This window comes from Peromyscus eremicus, unplaced genomic scaffold, assembly GCF_949786415.1.
Source record: "Peromyscus eremicus unplaced genomic scaffold, PerEre_H2_v1 PerEre#2#unplaced_949, whole genome shotgun sequence".
Classification (NCBI taxonomy): Eukaryota; Metazoa; Chordata; class Mammalia; order Rodentia; family Cricetidae; genus Peromyscus; species Peromyscus eremicus.
In genome coordinates this window covers 35,302-62,271 of record NW_026735184.1, presented here as the reverse complement: position 1 = coordinate 62,271, position 26,970 = coordinate 35,302, and the positions used below count along the sequence as shown (strand labels likewise).

The 26,970-nt window shown below is 52.0% G+C and overlaps 2 protein-coding genes across 9 annotated transcripts in view; both read right to left on the bottom strand.

The window, feature by feature from the left end:
- The window catches only part of Baiap2l2 (BAR/IMD domain containing adaptor protein 2 like 2), a 28,764-nt gene extending 7,227 nt beyond the window's left edge, over nucleotides 1–21,537 (bottom strand). Inside the window, exons 1-7 of the mRNA XM_059253019.1 lie at nucleotides 20,956–21,537; nucleotides 20,148–20,223; nucleotides 19,633–19,719; nucleotides 18,989–19,050; nucleotides 1,777–1,848; nucleotides 1,411–1,527; nucleotides 831–977 (exon numbers count right to left, since the gene is read on the bottom strand). Of these exons, the coding sequence (XP_059109002.1) occupies nucleotides 831–977; nucleotides 1,411–1,527; nucleotides 1,777–1,848; nucleotides 18,989–19,050; nucleotides 19,633–19,719; nucleotides 20,148–20,223; nucleotides 20,956–21,006 (612 nt within the window). The 5' untranslated portion in view covers nucleotides 21,007–21,537. The remainder of the gene's footprint in view (nucleotides 1–830; nucleotides 978–1,410; nucleotides 1,528–1,776; nucleotides 1,849–18,988; nucleotides 19,051–19,632; nucleotides 19,720–20,147; nucleotides 20,224–20,955) is intronic.
- Nucleotides 21,538–21,875: 338 nt separating this feature from the next.
- Nucleotides 21,876–26,970, bottom strand: part of Pla2g6 (phospholipase A2 group VI) — a 40,194-nt gene continuing 35,099 nt past the window's right edge. For 6 of the 8 annotated variants that reach the window (XM_059253011.1, XM_059253012.1, XM_059253014.1 and 3 more), the window contains 6 exons: nucleotides 25,087–25,223; nucleotides 24,583–24,737; nucleotides 23,951–24,022; nucleotides 23,316–23,483; nucleotides 22,830–22,903; nucleotides 21,876–22,584 (listed from right to left, as the gene is read on the bottom strand). In XM_059253011.1, coding sequence (XP_059108994.1) covers nucleotides 22,440–22,584; nucleotides 22,830–22,903; nucleotides 23,316–23,483; nucleotides 23,951–24,022; nucleotides 24,583–24,737; nucleotides 25,087–25,223 — 751 coding nt within the window. In that variant the 3' untranslated portion in view covers nucleotides 21,876–22,439. The remainder of the gene's footprint in view (nucleotides 22,585–22,829; nucleotides 22,904–23,315; nucleotides 23,484–23,950; nucleotides 24,023–24,582; nucleotides 24,738–25,086; nucleotides 25,224–26,970) is intronic. The other 2 variants (XM_059253017.1, XM_059253015.1) reach the window with 1 other exon arrangement.

The window sequence follows — 26,970 nt, the reverse complement described above, 5'->3', positions numbered from 1 at the left end:
GGCCTCGAACTCACAGAGATCCACCTGGCTCTGCCTCCCGAGTGCTGGGATTAAAGGCGTGCGCCACCACCGCCCGGCCATGCACCCAAATTCTACAGGACAAGGTAACTCAGAGGCGCTGACTAGATGCCAGGGGTTTCCTATTCCTCCAAATCACAGCTCAGAGGTTCTGGGAATCCCCTACATGTAACTTTGTGATTGCCCCAAGTCTCCATGGGGATGTCCCCTCCTAATACTTGGGTCTTTTAATCCCAGCACTTGGGAGGCGGAAGCAGGTTCAAGGCCAGCCTGGTCTACAGAGTGAGTTCCAGGACAGCCAGGGCTGTTACACCGAGAAACACTGCCTCAAAGAAAGAAAGAGAGAGAGAGAGAGAGAGAGAGAGAAGAAAGAGAGAGAGAGAGAGGAGAGAGAGAGAGAGAGAGAGAGAGAGAGAGAGAGGAAAGAAAGAAAGAAAGAAAGAAAGAAAGAAAGAAAGAAAGAAAGAAAGAAAGAAAGAAAAATGGAGGACAGCAAGACAGCTCTTTGGAAAGGAGACTGTGGCAAAAGCCTGATTGATAATCTATCTGAGTTGAGTCCTGGAAGCAGGTAAAGGTTAAAAGAGAGAACCAATGCCACAGAGTTGTCCTCTGACCCAACTAAATACATGCCGTGCACATGAACGAACAAATCAGGAGTTAGTAATATCCGCAAATGAACACAGAAACAGAGCTGTGAGGTTGATTTCGACTCCGATGAAGAAAGGACAGGAAGAGAGAAGGAAGGCGCGTCCCTGCTTCCTGCACACAGCTGGCTCAGGAGGGCAGGGCTTGCTCTCCCCAGCCCCACTCACCCGGCCCAAGAACTGCAGGAAGGTGTTGGACAGCAGCAGGTGCTTCTCAGCCAGGAAACGGTAGCGACGCTTCTCTTCCAGCTCGGCTGCGCGCTTGCTCTCGGACACGAAGGCCTGCATCTGTGCGTGCAGCCGGTTCACGCTCTCCTGGGGGCGGAGGGAGAAGGTTCTGGCTGGAGGCCTGAGCCCTGTCCTCAGATGCCCCCTCTCCAGGCCTCCCTTGAATGCATGGTCTGCACCTGCAGCCTGTGTCCCTGCATCTCTGGTATCCTGCACAGGGGAGTGCAGAGGTGGCCCAGAGTCTGAGGCAGGGATGGCAGCCTGGAGTGCCCCGGCAGGGACTGGATGCCTCTTTTCAGGCAGGCTGGGGGTGGACCTATTTTTGCTATCCATTCAAGAGCACAGGACCAATGGTCCCATTTTCTCAGTGAGCCTGAGGAAGAGAGAGGTGCTGAGGGTGGCCTTTGGTGACTCTCCTCTGCTGTGCTCCCCACAGCCAGGATCATTTTGGGTGGAGGGGCTCACAAGGGGGTTAGGGTTTCCCCAGAGACCCGAGCCCAGCCCCTCGGCCTTCACACACCTTCATCTCCCGCGCATTCTTGTCCCTCTTGCGTTCCATGCGCCACAGCTCAGACATGCACTTCTCCAAGTTGGCCGCACGGTGGCGATACTCAATCTCATAGTGCTGGCAGCTCTCCTGGGGGAGGACAGACAGACACAGGCAGGATCCCACATCAACGAGGTCAGGGCTCAGAGGAGTAGACAAGGAACCAAGGGGCCCAGATGGGACTGTACAACCTGGGGCAGGTGGATGCTTGGGGCTGGCCTAGCTGGCCCTCTCCTGCAAGGGGTGTGTGTGTGTGTGTGTGTGTGTGTGTGTGTGTGTGTGTGTGTGTGTGTGTGTGTCTCCTGTCTGGGAGGGGCTGGGGCAGAGGGACAGACTTACTTTGATGAACTGCATGTCCAGCTTGGTATTCTTCTCCATGTGCTGAAGCAGGTCTCCATGGAATGTCTGCACCTGAGTGGAGCACAAGTTGGGGGTGACCAGGGTGCCCTCGGACCCCAACAATGCTGCCCACCGTATTCCTAACACACCAGGCCGCGGCCCACATGACAGATAATCAGGGATGGTAAGGTCACGTGGCTGGAGCGAGGCTTGTGTAGTTGACCAGGTGGTTTCCGGCTTGGAATCCTTCAGTGAGTATGTTGGAGGCTCTTGGGTCTCATTTTTCGTCAGTTTGGGCCTCGCGCATTCTGTCCCCTCAGCCTGTGGTTTCTGATCCATCTCCTGCCCCTCGGCTGAGAACCCTTCCTCCCTCCCCAGGCAGAATCCACAGCCTTCCTTTGTTTCTAGAAAGCACACACATTCCTTTGCTCTTCCAGCCACGGGGAAGCGTTTACTGCAGTTCCCTGTCCACCGTCCACTGGAACTGCAGTTGAGTGTGAGGAAGCACAGCTCGGGTTCCCAAGGCATTGCAGAGCCTGCCCTGTAGAAGGGTCCAGAGCTGCAGAGGCCTGGGAAGGGGGAGGCACGTGGGGAGCACCTCCTGGGAGGCAGGAGAAAGCGGCTGAGCTGAGGTTCAAACAAGCTGCCTATCAGCCTCATTCTGCTTCCGATGTGCTTTGTGACTTTGGGTTAAGTGCTGTCCCACTCTGGGCCTCAGTTTCCCCAGGGCTTGGTCTGTCGCTCTCTAAGAACCTGAGGAGTTCTGATGCCATGGGCTGGGTAGGGCCCTGGCACATCCCTGTACCCTCTGTCAGCTTCCCTGAGGCCTCCCGATGCTGGGGAGGCGTCAATGGAGGAGCCATTGGGTGTGAGCTGCCCGGGAACAAGATTACCTCCGCCCCTCTGACAATGCTCACTTCTGCCAGCTCTGAGTGTCTTTCCTGTATCCATTCTTCACCTGTGGAAGGCTTCCTGCTGCCCTGGGCCCTTTCCACGGGGCTAAGGTACCACACAAAAAAGGAATGCTGGGAACTTCCCCATGTGCAGAGAGTTAGTATACTAGAACATTCTTAAGGTTCTCCCACGGTTGTTCCTAAGAACTTGTTAGTGGCTGGCCTGCCAGGAACCTTGAGGCTCCTTTTTGTACAAGTCAAACCACAGCCACTGTCACCAGCCTGTGCCTGGGGATGCTTATAAAAACAGCAAACAGAAACGGGGGTCATTCTAGAACATAAGGTCAGTGTTCCTACTGGATGGGACCACTGGATAGGTGTGGCCCTCACAGCACTGTCTGTTTACATCTGACATCCTTGTCCACCCCGCCCTCTTCATGATGCTCACTCACACCAAAGAGACAGTCCAGAATTTCCATGCAGACACATCCATGTGTTCCCGAAAACCCCATCTTCTACACAACCTACCAATATAAACCGGCGCCTGGGGAAGGTGTGGGGCTGGGCACATCCTCAAAGCCAGGCCACTCTGTGACCAGAGCATTGGTAAAGACAATGAACGGTAGTTATGTAGTGATGGCTTTGAACCCTCACAGAAAGCTATAGAACATTTTAAATGTACCAAACCAACAGACCGGACACACTTGGAATGCTTTGACTGGGAGAGCCTGCCTGTGGAGACCGTGACCTAGGAAGACACAGAACTTCAGGGTGGGCACAGGAAGTAGAACAGCCTGCCCTGACGGCTGTGCAGCTGAATTCCCTTGACATTTCCCTCAAGCAGAGTCGGCAGAGCTCTCCAATGCAGCGGCGAAGCTGAAGCTCTTTTCTTTGCTGCCCACGTGGGCTTTCCCTGTCCTCATGTCTCGGCTTCTGTGGGGGGCAATATGGCTCCCTCTGTCTTCTGTCCTGTGTGAACTGAGGCACACCCATGCCACGGACAAAGACAACAGGACAGGACAGCCGCATCTCAGTCTCTCCCACCGCTGTGGTATGGCTGTGATGGCCAAGGGCGCAGAAGACACAGGCTAACTCCTCAGGTGGGGGTCAAGTGTCACAAGGGAAAGTCTCCCTCAAGCTGAAGTGGTCCTACAAAGACTGAACTGAAGCAAAGGTCTCCATGCAGAGAAACCAGAGGAATGCCTGTGGTCAGCAGGTGGCTTAGGACACAAGGAAGTCGCCAACCCCAGGGAAGGCTAAGGGACTCCCTCCTCCTATTGTTACATGGCACACTCATGGCATAAAAGGATCCTGTGAGGTCCCGGATACAGACACAGGAAACCGAGGCCAGCCGCACAGTGCAGATCGCGAAGCCCTGTGAGGGGCCGGCAGCCCAGAGAACCCTCTTGCCATGTAGGCCAGGAGCCTCCCTGCCTTTCTTTGCAGCGCTGAGTGTCAAACCCAGGGCCTAGCTCTACCACTGAGCTACAGCCTCAGCTGGATAAGGAGCCTCTTAAAAGCTGCCTCGATGGAACAACCCTGCTCTTCCCCCACTCAGCCCCCAGCTCAGCCATCATGCCAATAACAAGGCTTTTCCAGTTCACCAATGACAACGACCCCACACCACCACACCGCTCCATTCCGTGCCAGCCTGGGACTCCTCACCCCACATGACTGGCACTCACTCCTCCTCAGGTACCTTCCCTCAGCTTTGCAGCTGAGCCCGACCTTTACTCTTCTTCCTCCCCCTGACCCCTCAGGGTGGCCTCCTGACCCCGGAAGTGCAAACTCTGCTCCTGCCACACCTTGGTAAGCTCCTCAGTGCTCAGGTTGATAATCCCCAGGTGCCCAGCCCGGGCCCCACTCAACCCGGCTGACTTCCCAGACCTCTGATTCCTTGCCACAAAGCACCTCAGATGACAGCAACCGGGTAGGTCTAGTCTGGTGGTTCTCAAACTGTGGGTTGTGACCCCTTGGCGTCGCAGATCAGATATTTACGATTCATAACAGTAGCAAAATCACAGTTAGGAAGTAGCAATGGAAATAATTTTATGTTGCGGGGGGGGGGGGTCACCATACCTTGAGGAACTGTATTAAAGGGTCGCAGCATTAGGAAGGTTGAGAACCACTGGTCTAGTTGGTAGCCTGGATGGCATCCCACCTTCTCCCTCCATCTCTCAGAAAATCCCCCATCTTCTGCCCTCCGTCTCTCTAACCCACCACACGGCCACCTCTTCCCCAGCCACATCACCCTCCCCAAGAGACTGCAACCACCTCCTGCTGGTCTTCACACTCCTGCCCTTCTTCCCTGTACTAAAGCTTCTTAGTATGGGAGCCACACTCGTCCTATTAGAATATAAGCCAAGCAAGGAACAACTGAGTTGTTTTGTTTTTCTTGAGGGAGGGCCTCACTACACAGCCCTGGCTGGCCTGGTACTTGCTATGTGGACTGGAGTAGACTTTTATTCTTTTATTCACAGAGATCCTCCTGCCTCTGTCTCTCAAGTACTGGGAATAAGGTGGGGCATACATCTACAGCATATTTATTTATTTATTTTATTTTTTAAGATTTATTTGTCTTCTACACAGTGTTCCATCTGCATATGTCCCTGCAGACCAGAAGAGGGCACCAGATCTCATTACAGATGGGTGCGAGCCACCATGTGGTTGCTGGGAATTGAACTCAGGACCTCTGGAAGAGCAGCCAGTGATCCCCACCTCTGAGCCATCTCTCCAGGCCACAAGTGAGGTTTTACTGAGACAGGGTCTTGCTATGTGGCCCAGGCTTTCCTTGAACTCAAAATCCTCCTTCCTCGGAATGTTGTGATTACAGGTATGTGCCACTTCACCCAGCTAAGCAATGAACATCAGAAAAAGAAGTTGGTAATGCCACTTACAAAAGCTATTTACATGACTTCAAAAACATCAAATAGGGCTGTGGGGACGGACGGGTCAGTGGGTAAAGCTCTCATTGTAGAAGTGTGAGGATCTGAGTTCGAATCCCTAGAACCCACGTAGAGCAACACTCAGCAGCCCAGGGAATCCCAGTGAGCCTTTGGCAAGATGAGACAGAAGGTCGAGACAGGAGAATCCCTGGAAACTCGAAGGCCAGCTAGCCTGGAGCAGCCCTCGGCAAACAACAAAGACGCCGTATCTCAAACAGGTGGAAGGCAAAGACTGAGACCCCAGGTTGTCCTCGACCTCTACCACTGTGCCGTGGAGTGGGCATGCCCAGTACTCACACACAAATGAACGCACACCATACAGTGTACACAACACACACACAGACTTTAAAACATCTGACAACCAGGAACTAACCTGTCCTAGGATGTGTAAGACTGCCAGGCTGCAAAGACACAAGACTACTTAGAAAAATGAATGAGGGCTCTAGCACACGGGTGATCTGAAGACACACGGTTAAGGTAGCCCCCAGGCCCCCGAGCAATTTCTGTCAAATTCCAGCAGGCTTTTCTGAAGAAATTGACAGGCTGAGTCCATGATTTATAAATACATGAAAGGGAAAAACAAAAACAAAATAAAAAGCCAGGAGGTGATGGCGCATGCCTTTAATTCCAGCACTCAGGAGGCAGAGGCAGGGGAATCTCTGTGAGTTCCAGGCCAGTCTGGTCTACAAAGCTAGTTCCAGGATAGACAGGGCTACACAGAGAAACCCTGTCTCAAAAACTCAAAATAATAACAATAACAATAATAATAATAAACAGATTGATCGATGATAGATAATAGATGATAGATAGGTAGACAGATAGATAGAAAGACAGAAAGATGGAAAGGGGTCTCAGCAGGCAAATGGTCTCAACGAAGAGAAGAGATATTCTTAGCCCGCCTGGTCTGAGAGCTCACCTTCAACTACATGAAGGATGGCATGGGAGCAGCCTGTGAACAGAAAGTCAGCATGGAACAGAGCAAGAGCCCAGACATGTTCCCCCTCCAGGTGCCACTAGTCAGTTTCCAGCCAAGACTCCGTGTCTGTTGATGATTGAAGGAAACTTTCTTCAGTGGTGTTGGGATATCTGATCATCCACGGGGTGCATGAGTGCGTGCGTGCACGCGTGTGTGTGTGTGTGTGTGTGTGTGTGTGTGTGTGTGAACACTGACTTTACATACAAGGGCGGACTTGAGAAGGATCAGAAACAGATGTAAGGCCCAGAAGACAGAGTTTCTAGGAGAAAATAGAACACCTTTGCCATGGGGCAGCAAACATTTCTCAGACTAGATGTAAGCACAAACAGTTACAAAAATTGAGAATCCCTGCTCATCAAAGACTGGTCGGGCTGGAGAGGTGGCATGGGGGTAAAAGCACTGGCTGATCTTGCTGAAGACCTGAGTTCAGTTCCCAGCACCCACATAGTGGTTCATAATAATCTAGAACTCCAGTTTTAGGGGATGAGACATCTTCTTTTGGCCTCCATAGACATTACATACAAGTACACATATAGGCAAACACTCATCTACATGAAATACAGAATTTTTAAAAAGACTACATATATGTATATAATTTCTTGTTAGAGGATTTTTCTGTGTAGCCCTGACTGGTCTGAAACTCACTCTGTAGACCAGGCTGGCCTTGAACTCAGAGATCCTCCTGCCTCTGCCTCGAGAGTGCTAGGATTACAGGAATGTTCTACTATACCTGGCCTAGTGGACAGAGGGACTGGAGAGATGACTCAGTGGTTAAAAGTACTGGTTGCTCTTCCAGAAGACCTGGGTTCAATCCCCAGCACCCACATGGTGGTTCACAGCCATCTCTAACTCTGGTCCTAGGATATCCGACACCTTCCTCTGGTCTCCATGCTGACAAAACACCCATACAGATAAAATAAAAATAAAAGAAAATGAATAGATACTCAGTTATGGCACCAATAAACCATAACATCAACCAGCATGGCACGCTAGATAACCCAAGGGTTCGGTAGCGGCGTGCATACATTGGTGGTAACCAACAGCTCTTTAAGATCTGCTCAACCAGAGGAAAATCATGCCTGGTCCTGGAAACCTAACCAGCTACTCAGTGCTAGTGACGTCATGGATCTTGGAGGAGAACCTACAACCACTTTACTAAAACCAGCAGAATCCCCAACTACACTCCAAACAGTTGTCCTTATACCCACAGCTAAGTGTGGTCCTCACCCCTCACCAAGGAAACTCCTCTGCAATGGAGACCAGCACAGAAAAACACAACCGACGCAGAGTTGTGGAGCCCAGCACCAATGGATACATCTCTCAAATACTCCCGCACCTCAGACTCAAGGAACACTGTGGAAGAGGACACTGGAAGGTGGCAAGAGCCAGGGGAAATGGGAGTTTGCTGTGAGATTGTGTCTCCCAGTAATGTCAGAAGCTATATCCATGGTCTCACCAACATGATTACCCAAACTTTAGCTGAACAAAGAGGACACCAGAAGACATGTCAATGTGGGCAGGGGAAACCCATGAGGTCTCCACACCACACAAAGAACCACTGGCCACTAAGGAATGCCGAGAGTGGGAGAGACAGTCTTTCCTGAGGAAGAGCGCCAACTGCTTACCCAATACCAAAGGGTCAGCCCTGAAAACATACATTCGAGAAACATTATACAGACCGAGTTGGTCATAATTAGAAATATAGACGTACATACATACATATATGTGTAATTAATGAAAATTATTTATGTGAATAATTAATGAGGCCATGAACTTAAAGAAAGCAAGGAGGAGTATTTGGAAGGATTTGGAGGGAGGGAAGGGAGGAGGGGATGATGTAATATCAAAAATAAAAGAAATAAGGAAAAAGGAAACAGAAAGAAAACAAACAGATGGTTAGACAGCTGGGCACGGGGTGTGTGTCCGGAATCTGCCACATAAGGCTAAATGGGAGCTGATGTCAACTCAAGGTCAGCCTGGGCTACACAGTGAGACATTGTCCAAAAAGTCCATAGAAAGAAAAAGAAAAGACAAACAGACAAGCTGAGACTCGGGGAAAGTAGTCACTGAGTATGTACATCTGACAAAGGGCTCATGTTTTGATTATACAAAGAACTCCTATAAGCTGGGCACGGTGGCATTTTCCTGTAATCTCAGCACTTGGGAGAAAGAGGCAGGCAGAGGTCTGTGAGTTTGAGTCCAGCCAGGGCTACATAGTGAGACCCTGTCTCAAAGAAATGTCATCAATAAGTACAGCCCAATAAAAATGGCAAAACACTAAACGAATGCTAGCATGGGACCACACACAGACATCCAGCGAGCCCACTGAAGTCACATCCATCCAGGGTGTACGAGACAAAGCTACAGTGCGGAGCATTCCATGACCAAAAGAGGGCAAAACAAAACACAGTTGACCGCGCGGGTGCTGCCAAAGAGCTGAGAAGCAGCAGTGTTTGCCCGTCATGGTGGGAACTCAGAGGTCACAAGCTCCAGAAACGTCTTTGGAGTTCCTTCCAAGACCAAACATATGTCAGTTCTCTGACCCGAAGATTCCACTCCCAGCTGTTCAACAGAACTGAAATCACAGACCCACAAAGGACTTCCACACGTTCTCAGAGCTAACAGCTGTCCGGCGGAAAGAACCACCTGGCGACATGGGGCTAGAGAGGCAAGCTGTGGGCACACACAGCCAAGTCACTAGGCACTAAGACAGACGGAGCATCCGTACACACAACACACGAAATGATAAGAGGCATAAAGTAGACACATAATAACAGCAATAATAACACAGAACTGGGTGGCCTGGGCTATGACTGTAACCCCAGCCTACTGAGCTCCAGTTATTAAACCACCCTCACCGGTGGTGGGGCACACCTTTAATCCCAGCACTCAGGAGGCAGAGGCAGGAAGATCTCTGTAAGTTTGAGGCCAGCCTGGGCTACAGAGCGAGTTTTAGGATAGCCAGAACTACACAGAGAATCCCTGTCTTGAAAAACCAAAAAAAACCCAAAACAATAACAACAAAAACAACAAAGAACAAACAACAACAACAACAACAAAAAAACCCAACATAAAATGTCAAAAACCGGGCTGGAGAGATGGCTCAGAGGTTAAGAGCACCGACTGCTCTTCCAGAGGTCCTGAGTTCAATTCCCAGCAACCACATGGTGGCTCACAACCATCTGTAATGAGATCTGGCGCCCTCTTCTGTATACATAACAAATAAATAAATCTTTTTTAAAAAAAGACTTATTTAAAAAAATGTCAAAAACCTAGGAGGAAAGACTAATTTTTTAAGATAGGCTACAAAGATCTAGGTACAGATAACAGGAGCCCCTGAAGAAACAGTGCAAAAATAAAGTAAAATAACTCCAAAAATGTAACTCAAGGCAACTGTTTGAAGTTAAAAAATAAACTTGAAGGTCTGGAGAGATGGCTCAGCGGTTAAGAACACTGGCTGTTCTCCCAGAGGACCCAGGTTCAAATCCCCAGCACCCACATGGCAGCTCACAACTGTCTGTAACTCCGGTTCCAGGGGATCGACATCCTCACACAGACATACAAGCAGGCAAAACACCAATGCACATAAAAAATAAGAACAAATAAATCATTAAAAAAAATAAGGGTTGGGGATTTAGCTCAGTGGTAGAGCACTTGCCTAGCAAGCGCAAGGCCCTGGGTTCAATCCTCAGCTCAAAAAAAAAAAAAAAAAAAAACCCAAAAACCTGAAATGACATATTTAATAAGCGTGAGTCTGAAGAGATGGTTCAGCATTTGCTCTCTAAACATGAGAACTTGAGTTCAAATCCCTGTGTGTCTGTAACCCCAGCATGGCGGATGGACAGAGGCAGGTTCCATGAGCAAACTGTCCAGCCAGCCTGGCCAAAACTTTGAGCTTTTGGCTCAGTGAGAGACCCTGTCTCTAGGTGCTAAGACGGCAACAGATGCAGACAGTGACATTGCACTCTGACCTTTTTGTCCAGGGGCGTGCATTATGTACAGAGCCCAAAACAAGAGACATCAGAGATGAGGATGAGGAGGATGAAGAAGGGGCCTACAGAGGTGGCTCAGCAGATAAGAGCACTTACTGGTCCAGTAGAGGACCTGAGTTTGGTTCCTAGCATCCACACGGAAGCTCCTGTCTTTAACTCCAGGTCCAGAGGACGCCCTCTTCTGGCCTCCACGGGCACTGCACACACATGATGTGCAGACATGCATGCAGGCAAAAACACCCAGATGCATACAATAAAATAAAAATAATTTTTGAAGAATTACATCTCAAGTCTGGGTAGATGGCTCTGTGGTAATGTGCCTGCTGCTTAAATATGAGGGGCTGAGCTTGGATACCCAGCACCCACATAAAACATTGGGTATGATGGTATGCTCCTATAACCCTGGTACTGAAGGAGGGAGGCAGATGGATCCCTGGTATTCACTAGCCTCCCAGTCTAGCTGATTTGGTACACTCCAGGTTCAGTGAGAGACTGTGCTTCAGAAACTAAGGTGAAGAGAGATAGAAGTTACTGATGTTGACCTTTGGTCCACTCACATATGAGCACACACATGCACATGTACACACACACAGAGAGAGAGAGAGAGAGAGAGAGATAGAGAGAGAGAGAGAGAGAGAGAGAGAGAGAGAGAGAGAGAGAGAGAAAGAAGTACATCACATAATTGAAAATAACCCAGATTGGTCAATCTCAAAATGTATTGTAGAAAAAAAACATTAGGTTTAAGAAAATAAAAAAAGGGGGAATCACACATCTAGGAAAAAAAAAAAGAACAAGTGAAAAACTGGATAGTCAGACTTTTCTATAGCAGAGCTCAGAGTTCTGGTCCAAAAGAAGAACACACAAGCTATTCTAAGGACAAGAAGAGAGGAGAGAGGGAGGAAATGGAGGGAGTAGGGGGTGGAGCAAGAAAGGATGGGAGGGAGGGGGGCAAAACGGTCTTTTTACTATAAGAAGAATAAATGCCACCCAGCAGCAAGAACTCAGAAACCATTGTCCCAGGATCCCCTTCCTGTGGGAGCTGTTGAAGGACAGCGGTCACACTGCCTGGTGGGCGCTGCCTGGACACAGCAGGAAGATGAACTCGGAGAAAACGGCAGCAGGTGTGGCACGCTCTGCTGACGGCGCAACTGTTCTCAGGATGCTAGAGACTGGACACAGCAGGGACACAGCCCAGTTCAGCTGCTCTCGGGATGCTAGAGACTGGACACAGCCCATTTCAGCTGCTCTCCAGAATGGCAGTCAGCATTGCTGTTCCAAGGCTGCTGTGTGGGATGTGGGATGCAGCAAGGGGGGAGGGGCTTCAGGACATTCTAATGTCCTTTCTCCACATGCTCAAGAAGAGGGACCCCTGATGGGGGAGGAAGGAGAGAGGAGTGTGATGGAGAAGCTGGTGGAGCACTGTGGCTGACCTGGGAGCTCCAGGCATTTTATCCTGAGGCCGATGTGTGTATGTGTATAGCTATGTGTATCTACATGCATGCAGATATGAATGTGTGACTCTCCATGTGCTTATGTATAGCACAGGCCACTGAGAAAGACCAGAACCTATGATGAGTTTTGGAGCATTCAATGCTCCCAGTGCCCAGATTATGGTCTCAAACTACCACTTGCCACAAAACTAAAAAACACCAGAGCCAAAACAACATCGGGGCTGTGTGGAGAAACAGCTAAGTCCACATCTAAAGCAGCAGCAAAGGAAGGGATGAGGCCAGAGCCAGGAGCCCACAGACTTCTAGGATCCTGTCTAATGGGCACAGAAGCTGGAAATCCAGGCTTCCCTGGCTAAAGATCTTCCACAGAGAAAACCACCGCTCAGGAGCAAACTATGCACGGGAGGCTGAAACCACTACCACCAACAGTAGCAGGAGATAGAGCACTAACGGTGTAGGAGAACACATCAAGTCAGGAATGGGGTGGTTAACGCTTGCTGCTCTTGTAAGAGTCTGGCGAGTGTGGTTCCCAGCACTCACATGGGGTGGCTCACAACCCCCTCTAACTCCAGCCCCAAGGGATCTGACACGGTTTTCTGACCTCCAGAGGCACCTGCATACCTATGGCATACACACATAAATAAAAGTCAAAATGAATCTTTTTTTAAAATCAAATTAAAACTGGAGAGGTGGCTCAACCTTTAAGAGCACATACTGCTCTTGCAGAGGACTGGAGTTCGGTTCCCAGCACCCACACTGAGCGGCTCTCAAGTGCTGGGAACCTCTAACTCCAACATCAGGGACTCTGATGCCCTCCTCTGGCCTCCACGGGCAACTGCACTCACATGAATATACCCCCACTCAGACACACACTCATGTACTTTAATAATTGGGTCATCTTCAGAGGAAGATGGGGGAGGGACTCATTGTCTTGAGACCTGAGGGGAGGGGAGGGCAGTGAGGTGTTCTTCTGCCTTCTGCAATGTGAAGCACATGGTGGGTAGCCAGAGAGATAGGAAGCATATCTCTATAGACATTGTGGTGGTTTGAATAGGAATGGCCCCATAGACTCATGTGTTTGAATGCTTGGCCCATAGGGAGTGACACTATTAGGAGATATGGTCTTGTTGGAGTAGGTGTGGCCTTGTTGGAGGAAGTGTGTCACTGTGGAGGTGGGCTTTGAGGTCTTATATGTTCAAGCCACACCCAGTGTGGGATACACGGTTCACTTCCTGTTGCCTGTGGATCAAGATGTGGAACTCTCAGCTCCTTCTCCAGCACCATGTCTGCCTGCACACCACCATGAAGATAATGGACTAAACCTCTGAAGCTGTAAGCCAGCATCAATTAAATGCTTTCCTTTATAAGAGTTGCTGTGGTCACGGTGTCTCTTCATAGTAATAGTAGCCCTAACTAAGACAGATATTTAGGTAGCCATGCTCCCCCAGAGAACTGGCAGTGCTGGGGAACCCCATTCATTCATAAATGGCTCTACACAGCAGGGGGCTCCCCAACAGAAGGACCCAGATCAAGCCTAGGGTGAAAGACCCAAAGCCAGAAGACTCCACCAGACTGAGCCAGGAGCATGGCAGAGACTCCCAGGAGTTAGGCCAGACCAACAGGCCCAGGTGTTCAACAGCCAAAGAAAATAAAGGATCCAAATGGAGGGGAGTCAGTAGGTTTAAAAAAGGTGTGAAGAAATCTCACCAAAGGCTGGGTGAGGTGTGGTCTGTATGTCAAGTGTGTTGCTGATTGGTCAGTAAATAAATCACTGATTGGCCATTGGCTAGGCAGGAAGTATAGGCGGGACAAGGAGAAGAATTCTGGGAAGTGGAAGGCTGGGAGGGAGACATTGCCAGCCGCCATCATGACAAGCCGCATGGGAAGATCCCGGTAAGCCACGAGCCATGTGGCAAAGTAAAGATTAATAGAAATGGGCTAAATATAAGAATAAGAGCTAGACAATGACAGGCCTGAGCTAATGGCCAAGCAGTTTAAATAATGTAAGAGTTTGTATGTTTATTTTATAAGTGGGCTCTGGGACTGGCGGGACTTGGTGGCGGGAGCTGGAGAAAAGTTCTCCAACTACAAATGGCGCCCAACGTGTTGGCAAGAGTTTCCACCTAAAACCTGAGTAAAAACATTCTAAAACGGAGCTAAAAACAGCTCCTAGTTGTCTCTTTCAACCTAGCGGCAGCCTGCGGGTTTGAGCTACTGGCGGGTTCCTGGCGTGCGCTCTCGACCTGCACTATGATGGGAATGAGGCCTCTGCAAGTGGCACATTAAGCTGTATGGTGGATTTAGCCTTTGCTAGTACAAAACAAAAAAAGAGGTTTCTGGGCTACACGCTGCTTTGATAGAAGCATAGACCCACTATTTCTGAGAGTTGATGGCTCCCAGAGCTGGCAGAAAAGGTACTACCGCCATGTTGGGAAACTGAACTGGGCGGAACCAACAGCCACAGCGCCAGCGCGTTTCAGGCTTAGAAGGCTGCAATTTAAAGCAATAGGCTCAAGCTAATATAAAAAAATAAGCCACATAAAGATGGCTACCACACAGAGAATCTGGATTATGTTCTCTTTGATATTCGTAACTAAAGAAAAACATTTGATTACAAAAGCTGTTGAGTTATGCCAAAATGTATATTTTAAAGGTACCTTGACTTCAAAATTTGGATGTAAAGATATGTTGCTTTGGAAAGGAGGCTCTGATTTTGTTTCCACAGAAAGCCAGAGGCTATGGATTTGTTCAAGATTAAGATACATCAGGTTTGACCAGCCAAGACCCCCTGAAAGGTCTCCGATGACACCATGGCCCTGATGATCCAACATCCAGAATGGTTTCAAGGCAACTGGCTCAGACGACATACACTCATGGACTATTCCATAATTCTAAAATTTTCTTTGTATCCCCATAAGATACAGCGCCCCCCTCCAGCAGGAAGTAGTAAGAGAAACTACGCCCAAATTCCCAAATATACCAAGCTGACTTTGGAGATATGTAAAGGTTAAAACCTTCCTTTTTAAGAAAAGAAAAGGGGAAGTGCTGTGGAATGGTCTGTATGTCAAGTGTGTTGCTGATTGGTCAGTAAATAAATCACTGATTGGCCATTGGCTAGGCAGGAAGTATAGGCGGGACAAGGAGAAGAATTCTGGGAAGTGAAAGGCTGGGAGGGAGACATTGCCAGCCGCCATCATGACAAGCCGCATGGGAAGATCCCGGTAAGCCACGAGCCATGTGGCAAAGTAAAGATTAATAGAAATGGGCTAAATATAAGAATAAGAGCTAGACAATGACAGGCCTGAGCTAATGGCCAAGCAGTTTAAATAATGTAAGAGTTTGTATGTTTATTTTATAAGTGGGCTCTGGGACTGGCGGGACTTGGTGGCGGGAGCTGGAGAAAAGTTCTCCAACTACACTGTAGACATTGTGGTGGTTTGAATAGGAATGGCCCCATAGACTCATGTGTTTGAATGCTTGGCCCATAGGGAGTGACACTATTAGGAGATATGGTCTTGTTGGAGTAGGTGTGGCCTTGTTGGAGGAAGTGTGTCACTGTGGAGGTGGGCTTTGAGGTCTTATATGTTCAAGCCACACCCAGTGTGGGATACACGGTTCACTTCCTGTTGCCTGTGGATCAAGATGTGGAACTCTCAGCTCCTTCTCCAGCACCATGTCTGCCTGCACACCACCATGAAGATAATGGACTAAACCTCTGAAGCTGTAAGCCAGCATCAATTAAATGCTTTCCTTTATAAGAGTTGCTGTGGTCACGGTGTCTCTTCATAGTAATAGTAGCCCTAACTAAGACAGATATTTAGGTAGCCATGCTCCCCCAGAGAACTGGCAGTGCTGGGGAACCCCATTCATTCATAAATGGCTCTACACAGCAGGGGGCTCCCCAACAGAAGGACCCAGATCAAGCCTAGGGTGAAAGACCCAAAGCCAGAAGACTCCACCAGACTGAGCCAGGAGCACGGCAGAGACTCCCAGGAGTTAGGAGGCCAGACCAACGGGCCCAGGTGTTCAACAGCCAAAGAAAATAAAGGATCCAAATGGAGGGGAGTCAGTAGGTTTAAAAAAGGTGTGAAGAAATCTCACCGAAGGCTGGGTGAGGTGGCGAATGCCTTTAATCCTGGCACCCAGGAGGCAGAGGCAGAAAGATCTTTTTGAGTTCAAGGATAGCCAGGACTATATAGAGACCCTGTCTTTAAAAAGAAAAACCTCACATTCTAGGTCTTGGGATCGAATGTGGGGGACAAACTATGAGGAAGTGCCAGCGTAGACATCCACTACTGTGAGGGTTAAGGAGGGGGAGGCTGTGAATTTGATGGTACACAAGAGGGGCTTCCCAGGGCTGGGGTTTAGGGACAGACCGAGTTCTAGACCTGGGAGCTAATACCGACGCTGGGCTGGGTCATCTTATCACGAGACTTTCAGTTCTAACATGTCTGGTGTGATATGCTGTATTTAGTTTTACTTTTGTTATTTTAAAACATTTTTAAAGAAATTTAAGCCAGAGCCTGTCTCTTTTCCACCCAAACAGCCACTGATAGTGTGCCCCTTTCAGAGAGGACCGGCCACCATGGCCCTGCTACTGACTGATCTCCTGCTGGCTCTTGTTGCCTGCTGGAGCCTGGGTCCCTGCCCCTGGGGGACTTCCACAGCTCTCCCAGGCTCTCCTCAACCCCCCTCCTCAGCATGGCTTCCTTTGCAATCCCTCAAACACTCCCTGCCCTGTACTCTTTTCCTCCATTATAAAGTGTGAATTTACTGTGGGTCCCTGGCCAAGCTGTTTGGTCTTGTCCCTCTATGGGAGGGCGAGATTTCTGTCTGTATCCCAGCCACCTCAACGGTGCCCAGGATCCGTACGGACTGGAGTGCCAGAGGGTCAGCCTGTGGTGATGTTCTACTTGGTATGGTTCTGGCTGGGGGCCCTGCCCAGTTATCACAGCCAAGATGTTGGTGCCTGGAGAGGCAGCTCTCCTTACAGAGTGGGCCTGGGTGATACTTGTCCCTGCCCAGCCCAGGTGAAACACGGAGACACACAGAGCCAAGTTCCATAACCGACGACAAGTCCAAGCATGTGCTGGGGGCTTAGTGCTGTGCTACCAAGTGTCCATGAAGTCCTGGTGCCAGAAGTACTGTTCGGCCATGCATAGTACCATAGGTATTTTCCTCCGGGAAAACTGATCTCTGTGTCAAACAGAGCCCCAAAGAACACCCTAACATCCAGTCCCCCACAAGACAGAAAGCAGGGACTGTCAGTCTAGACCCCTTCCGGGTCTTCCGAGGCCTCGTCACCATCAGGGCACACCCATCTCTCCACTCTGCCTGGCTTCCAGACTGCTTCTACCTGCCGCTGTGCCCTCTGGGAAGCTCTCTATCTCTCCTCCATCTAGCAAGCTCCACTCCCTTCCCAAGGCTCCCTCTCCTTCCACACTGGGGGAAGCCCTGCCTAGAGCCCACAGGACCTGGAGCTACAGAGCAAATCAGATCCCTGCCTCTGCTGGTCCTGAAGCGGAGAGGAGTGGACATAGGCAAATTAAGATCTCACTAGCCCACAGCGTGGCTCAGGAACCCAGGGCTCTCTCACCCTGCCAGAAAAATGGTTTCTTAAGACAGGGTCTCCCACTATGCAGCTGGGTATGACCTTGAATTTCTGATTCTTCTGCCTCTATTTCATAGGTGCTGGGATTCCAGGTCTACACCACCATGCCCATTTTATGTAGTGCTGGGATTGAATCCGGGGTTTCATTTATGCTAGGCAAGTACTCTACCACCGGAGCTACATCCTCAGCCCTAGAAAACAGCTTCACCTTATTGATTCACTTTATCTCCCCCTCTTCCAGAGAACTCTACCAGGAAATGTGATTATCTCCATTTTTTTTTTAAGGTAGGTAAATTGAGGTCCAGAGTCCAGGGGCACCCAAGCCAGCAAGTGCTGGAGTCGGGCTCTGAGCCTTAATCAGTTTCCTGCCTTCACTTTCATGTGCTAGGAGCTAACAGAGGCATCTGCTGGCACCAGGAAGGGAGGGTGGACGGCACCTGCTGGGGGAAGGACACCTGTGCCAGGCTGCAGGAGGAAGGGCTGACAGTCCCAGGCCATGAGACCAGCAGGATAGCACCATGACCGCATGTGCAGAGGGCCAGCTGTTCAGGCTAACAGGGCCGGGACTCAGGAGTGGACAGGACTGCTGGATGCCTATATTTGCTCTTGATGGCGATGGAGGTGTGGTGGCTCCTATACTTGAGATGGCATAGTCAGAACCCCATGGCTGCAACTAGGGAGGTGGAGGGAGGAGCTGGGGTGGGGAGGGACTAGGCCCTGGGCCTGGTGCAGTAGACCTTTCTTTTCTTAGCTCCACTGCTCATTCGAGAGTTGTGGGCAATGACACCTAGACCCTGAGACTCAGCTCCTTGATACAACAGGACAGGAAAGGTGGTGGCAGCTGGGCTTGCTGAGGCTTGACCAGGCCAACTTGTCTCCATGTTGTCAAAGGCCAGTGGAGCCTAAGAGGTCGTCCCTAGATGTCTTGCCCCCCCCCCTTCTCTCTCCCTGGTGTATGCATGCGCAGGTTTGTATGTGTCTATATGTGGGGGGCATGTGCATGTGTGTGTGCATGCATGCAAAGCTACAGAGTGACAGCCGGTGTCTTCCTTCGTGGCTTGCCACCCTACAGGGTCTCTCACTAACTTACAGCTCACTGACTCACAAGACTATCTGGCCAGCAAGCCCCAGAATTTTCCGGTCTTATCTCCCTGGTGCTGAGATTACAGACGTGTGCCACCATGCTTGGACTTTTACATCGGTGTTGGGGATCTGACCCGAGGCCCTCCGGCTTGCACAGCCAGCTCTTGACCACCAGAGCCTATCTCCTGAGCCTCTGGGCCCTCATTCTTGAACCGCAGCCCATCTGCTTGAGTGATTCTGGCCTCGGGGCCTGATACTCACCACCACCTCCAGGTCTGAGTTCAAGTGCCGCTGAGTGTCTGACATCTGAACCAAGATCTCACCTGGAGGCAAGAAGGGCTGCCTTTAGTGTGGAGAGTCTGCTCCATCTGCCTTCCTCCTGCCAGAAGCCAGTCAGGACATTCCTGGCTGGATTGGGAACCAAAGTCCAAGGATTTCACGCATGGCTCTTACTCAGGACTTGGTAACTCTGGTCTGTAGGGAGGGGTGGGGAAGAACTGGGGTGCAAGCATGAGAGATGGGGCTCCTGGCACTGGCCACAGGCCTGTGTGAAGGTGGGGGCTTCTAGGAAGGCCCATATGCAGAAGGAAGCCCCAGAGTGTGGGCCACACTGGCCTAGACCCGAGGAGACAATAAAAACCCAGGTAAACCATGTGTGGTGATGCACGCCTTTAATCCCAGCACTCAGGAGGCAGAGGCAGGCAGATCTTTAAGTTTGAGGCCAGCCTGGTCTACAGAGAGAGTTTCAGAATACCCATGACTACACAGAGAAATCTTATCTCAAAAAACAAAAACAAACAAACAAACAAACAAAATCACAGATAAAGGACCCTGGGCTGGAACAGTAGGCAGAGGCTGGGGGTGGGGTTGGGGGTGGGGGTGGGGTCAAGAGGGCAGAAACTCACCCAGAATCTGTGATGTGGAGCTCTGCAGGGCCTGCTCCCCAATCTTCTGGATGGCGCTGAAATACACCTCAGCTGCCTCGGACAGAGCTGCAGGAGAGGTGAAAGTTCAGGCCCAGTGCTCAATCTGTGCTACCCTGATTGTGCAGAGGGGACGCTGAGGCGTGGTGGAATGGGGAGAGGTGCCCTTGGGTGACGTGTGAAGCTTGATACTGCCAGAGAACAAAGAGGCGCCTGCCTTGTCTGCTGCTGAGGAAGACCTTCCCGTGCATCCCATGGGAGGGAGGGAGGCTGCAGGCACCTGTGTGCTCAGGGAGGAGTGGGTAGGTGTACTGTCAAGCTAAGGGCAGAGCACCTAGTGAGGAGCAGGCTGTGTGCAAAGGCTTCAGGAGTGTGTGGAACGTGGGTGGGTTGTAGCACTCAGGGCTGAGGGCGAGCCTGGCAGCCAAGAAGGAGTGCTAAGCTGTGGGATGCAGCCTCAGTGATGGCAGGCACTGAGTCCCAGGGTGGACACTCACCGTGGAAGGCTCGGAGGTAGTTGTTACCCAGGTACACGAGATTCTCCAGTGCAGGGTTAAACTGCTCCATGATGCTCTGGCCCCGAGGGCAAGGGGTGCAGGCCATAGTGGTGGAAAGGAGACATGGACATAAGTACCTAGCCCTGTGAAGCCCACCTTGACCTCTGAGGCCACCAGAAGCCTGGCCCCCTCCTACAGATGCCTCAGCCCGGTGCCGGGAGTCCCTTGCAGACAGCTTCTGTCACACACCTGCCCCAGGGAGGCTTGCTCCCGCCTGACATGACCAACCTCAGAGTTCTCTTGGTCTCACTGGCTGAAGGAAGCCTGTCTATCTGCTGCTACCCCACTGGGCACAGCTCAGCCCGTCCTGTGCCCTGGCCTCACCAGAACAGATTTCTGGGGCTGCTGACATCACCCTGCATACTGCTTTTTTTCAAAAAGACCCCTGGGGTCGACGATGGGGTTGGGTCCCCACCCAGGCTGTGGCCAGCTGGAAAACACCCTGGGCAGTGGAGGCAAGCCTGACGCTTTGAACTGGGCTTTGACTCCAATCCCAGCGGCGCTTCTGCTTCCCTCGCTGACCTCGAACGAGCTCTTTAACCTCTGTGGGCCCGGTTTCTCATCTACCCAGCAGGCTGGCTGTTTCCTACCTCACAGGTGAGGGTGTGCAAGGTGTGCATGGGAAGGGTCCTGTAGACAAATCCCAAGGATCCACACTCCCACACCTATAGCTTAGCCCAGCCTAGGCTCTCCCTCTGCCCTGGAGCCAGCCTGGCCTCTCCATGCTGGCCACGGCCCATGAGCTCACCTTGTAGATGGCCATGGTAGACCTGTAGAACTGGTCCATTTCGGGAGCCATGGAAGGTGGTGCTGGCACTGAGGAGGCAGGTCACCCTAGCAGGGCTGGAGTTAGTCTCTACGGGTGCCCAGTGCTGTGCCTCCCAGGCAGCGGGCAGCAACAAAGCTGTAGAGTGGGGCCTGCAGATGGAGTCCTATCTGGAAGAAGGTGGCTGCTTAATTATTCACCAGCCGGGGGGGATGTCAATGCGATCTGGGGCGTAACCAGACCCTGTGGGGAAGGCATCCTGTGACGCAGGCAGGCTCCTGTGACCTGCCCTTCAATTATTTACCATCTGGGCGTGGACTGGTGGGCATGTGTGGATGAGCCACTTTCCCAGGTCACCTCTGGGAGTCCCCAGTCCTTCATCTGTCCTTATATAGCCCTGCCCACCCTATAGGTCTGGACCACACACCCTCCTGCCAGAGCAAGCTGAGGCACCCTGGAGGTAAACCCATGTGGAGGACTTGTCTGTTCTGACAGGCTTCTTCTTTGCTTGGGACCCGACTCCTTGAGGGGACCCTGGCCCCGGTGCCGGGGACAGAACCACAGCCTCATATATACTGGGCAAGTACTTCACCACTGAGTTCCCCCCCCAGCCCTAATTCCCCACCTCCTAATGTCAGAGGAGGGACGACATGAACCCAAGTCCCACAGACCTGCGGCAGAAGTGTGACCCTCTTCTCTCACTACCCAACCCCTTGTCCAGACCTTCTGCCCTTGCCGAGTCTCAAATGAGGCTCCCGCAGGCTTACCTGGGCAGGTGGGCCTGGCACTGTGCCTACTCTATTGGCCTGTTATCAGGGCCAGAGGAGAGGTTGTACTGGTCATGTCTGAGGGAGCAGGGTTGGGGACACACGCACACTATGGCACACACTGCACAGGTGGACTTGAGTCTAACCCTGTTTATTTCACAGTTGAGGTGGCCCCGAGTCCCTCCCCACTCTCCTTGCAGAGAAGAGTGCATGCACAGGATCGACCTTTGGGAGCTGGGAGGGCTGAACTAAGGTGGGGTGGCTGGCAGGTGCAGAGGGGCAAAGTCGAACAGGGCTGGACTTCAATAGCCTGGACTTCACCAGATGATGAGGTGGAATCCCGTTTCTCTAGTCCCTGACTTCAGGAAGTGGGAAGAAGGAGTGGGCTGCAGTGGCCAGGGAACTTGGGAGAACTCTGGGCACACTGGGCACCTTAGTGTTGGTCTCACTTGTATCTTATATGTGGGGCAGTTGACGGAGCTGGTTTGTCCTTCACAGTCAGCTAAAGGGGCTGAGGGGGGACTCTGGGCTTTCAGCCTAGAGTGGCAAAGTGCAGATGGGTCAGGAGAGGTGCCTTGTGGGAACCTGTCTGTGCTCTGAGCCCCAGTCCTCAGGTGGACACGGAGCTAGCTGCCCGGCCCAGCTTGGCCCTCGGTGTGCTGGGTGGCCTGGTGCATCCCTGCCAGCAGGGCCTGGGGCTCAGGGCGACAGTAGCAGCTGAACAAGCTTCTGGAACTCCTCCCGGTGCTCATAGATGTAGACCTCCGTCTCCCAGAGGGCGTTGACCAGCACTGCATCACTGACCTCGTCCAGCATGATGTCTGATCCTAGTTGGGGGTTCAGTCTGTGGGGAGAAAGGAGGAGAGGGTCACCCAGGATGCTCAGCCTGGGTGGGGACAAGAGCTTGGGCTGGGGAGGGCCTGGGGAACAGAGTACTGCCCTGATGCTGGGAAAGACCACATCAAGGGCTGGCGGGTATGTGTGTCAATGAGTCTCACTAGGTCGTGCTGGGCCAAGGACCTCTGTTGGTGAGATGGGGTGGGTGGGGCTCACCAGGCCTGGGTGGAGTCAGGCCATAGGGAACCTTACCTGAAGTACTGAATGCCGACCATCTCACACCAGGCCCGGGCCCGGTCCACGGCCCGGCCATCTGGATCTGTGCACTGGGGGAAGCAGTCCCCATAAGGCCAGGCCACAGTGCCCTGCTACCCACCCTCCGAGATCCCTGGGTTCTAGCCGTTCATTAGCCGAGTGACTCTGAACAGGTCTGGGCCTCAGTGACTGGCCTCGCTGGGCAGAATCCGTTCAGGATCTCTGAATGGCAATGAGTACAGTGACCAAGGCCTCCCCTCCCTCCCAGTTATAGATGTCGTCCATATGCACTCTGGCCTTCCACATGGCTGTGTGGAGACAGAGATGATAGTCAAAGAACATTTGAAACCCCGGTGGGACCTGGTCAGCCTGGAGACTGAGTCTGGGCTTCTCCAGAGCTGTCGGGCAGGGATGACACAGCCTTGTGTGGAGGCATCGGCCAGAGGTAGAGACAAAAGGGCCCAGGGGAGGATAGTGACTCACACAGTCCACCACCATCTTGCCCAGTTCCTTGGCTCCAAAAACAGTCTTGGCCAGTTCCCAGGGGTTGCTGGGGCGGAAGACATCTACACAGGTTACAGGCACTTGAGGGGATCTTCCTGTCCCCAGAGAGACGACTATGGAGAGTTTCTTCACCTTGTTGCCCTGGCCCTGTGATGAGCAGGACAAAAGTAGTCAGAGGGAACTTCCACAGGCAGGAATCGGCGGGGGCAGAGAGAGTTGGCCAAGGCCAGGTGCAAGGCTGTGAGAGGCAGAGACTAGGCCTTGAGCAAGAGCACACCAGATTTGAATCCTGGACAGCCCTTGCAGCTGCCCCCTGGGCGACATGACAAGCACCCCTTCAGGACAGAAGAGGTGGGGGGAGGTGCTGAGGCTGAGCTGATGGAGGCCGCCTTGGACTTGCTCAACCAGCTCTGCGCCAATTTGCTGGGTGACCTTGACGGAATTCCTTCCCACTCAGGGACCCCAACTCCTCATCCTTCATAGGCCCTAATTTCTACTGGACGTGTCTGAGACTGCCTGATTTCCTTCAGGAACCCACTCTATCTGCCGAGGGTGCATCTCAGTACTCCGGGGCTGTGCTGGGACTTCTGTGACTGGAAGGCAGCAGTGAACACCTGGCTAGGTGCTCTTCGCGCATCGCACAGGCAACGGCATCCTGAGTCCCCAAGGCATTCCAACAGGCACTGCTACTAGTTGAAGGTTGGGAAACTGAGGCAGCATCAGCACACCCATGGTACTGCTCTACCTCCCTTGGCACACAGGCCTTGTCACCCTGCTCTAACAACTTGGGTAAGGGCCACTGCCTGCCCTTGGATCACTGCCTCTGCACGGCCCCTGCCTCAGGACAGGTGCCAAGTTCAGGAGCCCTTCCCCAGACCTCAGTCCTCCCACACCGGTCCTCCTCCTCCTCCTCCTCCTGCCTCTGCAGGGTGCTCTCCCAGAACTGACACATACAGGAGAGTCTCCAACAGGATGTAAGCTCTGCAAGGCGAGAGTGTGTCCTGGCTGGGGGGTGGCAGACGTGCGGCCTGTACACTGCCCTTCCCGCTAACAGCAGGTGCTGGCCACTGACCACAGCCTTCTCTGTGTTCAGAGTGGACGGGACCTCAGAAGTCTCCTAGCACAGACTGCCCATCAGCTAGGCCCTGGTGAGATATGATTGCTGCCGAGTGTTGTACAAATGGGCGAGGACACGTACCACAGCAGTGTAGGTCATGTCCAAACTGTGATCTGAGAGTGCTCTCACCTTGCGGATCAAGTCTTGATTGTACTCGTGGATTTCAGTCATGGCATCTAGCGTGGGATTGTTGGCCAGCAGCCCACCGTCCAGGAAGCGCCCATTGGGCCGGAAGTAGGTTGGGGCTGCCCCACTGCTCCGGGCCGCCCGCCACACCAGTTGGTCTAGGGTGGGAAAAGAGGGCGGCTCAGTGACATCAGACCTGTCCCTCCAGATCTCAGGTGCAGAGGGGAGTACAGGAAGAGCGGGAACTAGGAAGTCTCTAGAAACAGGACCCAGAAGGCCTTGCTGCTGGGTCTTGCCATCCTGATGAAAGGTTGTCTGTCACTGTGGATTCCAGGGGGCTCTTGAACTCTCCGAGGCCTAACAGCCTCCAGCAACACTTGTCCTTAGCCAGCCAAGACCAGGGCAGTGATGCAGGTGGGGAGGGCGTCCAGTGTCTTGTCTGTGACTCCCCAGCCCACCAGCCCCGGCTAGCTCTTCTCACAGACACATCAAACGCACGGCTCTGACCTGCAGGCTGAGTTGGGGGCTTCAGGTTAATGTTTTGGTTGAAGCGAGGTTCCCGAACGGCCTCTGGAGCATCGTAATTCCGGAAGAGGTGGAGCTCCGCTGGCTGCCGGTCAGACAGTGTTCCCGTCAGCATCACCCTGCAGGGAGCGAAAGAGGAGAGCTGGCCCTGCCACCCATCCTCTCCTCGCCAGGTCATGCCCTGGACCCCTGCTCTAAGTGGGCTTCTCCTTGTCCTCACACAGACATCTCCCGTGGACCTGGTGGCGGCGTCACGGAGGGACTTTGGCGTTTCCCTCTTTGCCCTATATACTCACGGTGTTTCCCTCTCGCCAACAACCCATTCTGGAAATCCACCCCAGAAGGTCACCAGGGCAGGAGACAGGCCACACAGAGCTACCAACGGCAGCACCCGTTATTAGGTGACTGGGAACACCGTCACTGTCCATCGGCAAGCCATCCGCCATAAAGCGTCACTTACTCCGAGGGTGGCCTGACACTGAAGAACAGCTGAGGTGGCACTTACTGGGGGACAGGAGTGCCGAGACACAGGGCACACAAGGGCAGTAAGGCTCGGGCAGGGCCTCCAGCATCCTGTCAGCTGTTAAAAACAACAGGTGTGACTGCTCCCCTCTGAAGGGCCCCTGAGAGCAGTGAGCAGACTGCAGCTCCAGGACACTGTGTGGGGGTGGGGTGGGGTGTCCCCACTGTGACCTTTGACACCTTCCTTTTATTTCTTCTTTCTGTCATTCCAACAGCCCATTATAAAGGCCTCCCCTCACCCCGGATGTGTGTGTATTGGGGGGGGGGCTGCTGCTGGAGAAACAGTTCAGCAGTTAAAAGCACCTGCTGCTCTTTCAGAGGACCTGAGTTCGATTCCCAGAACCCACAGGATGGCTCACAACCATCTAGAAGTTTTGGCCCAGGGGATCTGATGCTGGCCTTTGCAGGCACCAGGCATGTACGTAGTGCACAGACACACATGCAGGAAAACATTCGCACACACAAAATAACAACAAAGAAGGCCCCTCCTAATCCTGGGACACAAAGGGGCACAGACCCTTACAAACTAGCGTGTGTTCAGATCTTTGCACAGCCCTGGTCCTGAGAGCTCCAGCCGGACAGGAAGTTCATCCTGAGGAGCTCTGAGCGGCGGCGGCGGCAGCAGCTAGTCGCCCTGTGCAGCTTGTGACAGAGGCGATCTAACTGCAAGAGCAGCACACTGTGTCAGTGAACGAGGAGAATCGAACCTAGGTCCTCTGGAAGAACGCTGACTCATCCCTCCAGCCCCTGGTTTTGATCGTAAAAGCCTAAGAGGAGCTGAGAAGATGGCTGAGTAGTTAAGAGTGCTTCCTGCTTTTACAGAAGACCCAAGTTTGGTTCTCAGGAACCATGTCAGGAGGCTCATAACCACCTGTAACTCCAGCACCAGGGAGCCCATGACTTCTGGCCTCTGAGGGCACCCACACACATGGGCACACACCCCACACAGTGACAAAATAAACACTGTTTAAAAGGATAGGACAGCTGACAATAAAGGAGGGCAAAAGCCCACCAAAGATGAGGTCTAACGGAGACAATTTCTATATTGGGTTGGGATTCCAAAAGGTTATATTCCCAGGATAAAAACAGGCCAGACACAAACATGTCCCTTTGTTTAAAAAACTTATTATTTTTAGCCAGGTGGCACATACCTTTAATCCCAGCACTCAGGAGGCAGAGGCAGGTGGATCTCTGTGAGTTCGAGGCCAGCCTGGTCTACAGAGCGAGATCCAGGACAGGCACCAAAACTACACAGAGAAATCCTGTCTCAAAAAACCAAAAACAAACAAAGAAACAAACAAACAAACAACCTAATTATTTTTAATTCTTCTGTGTGTGGTGTTT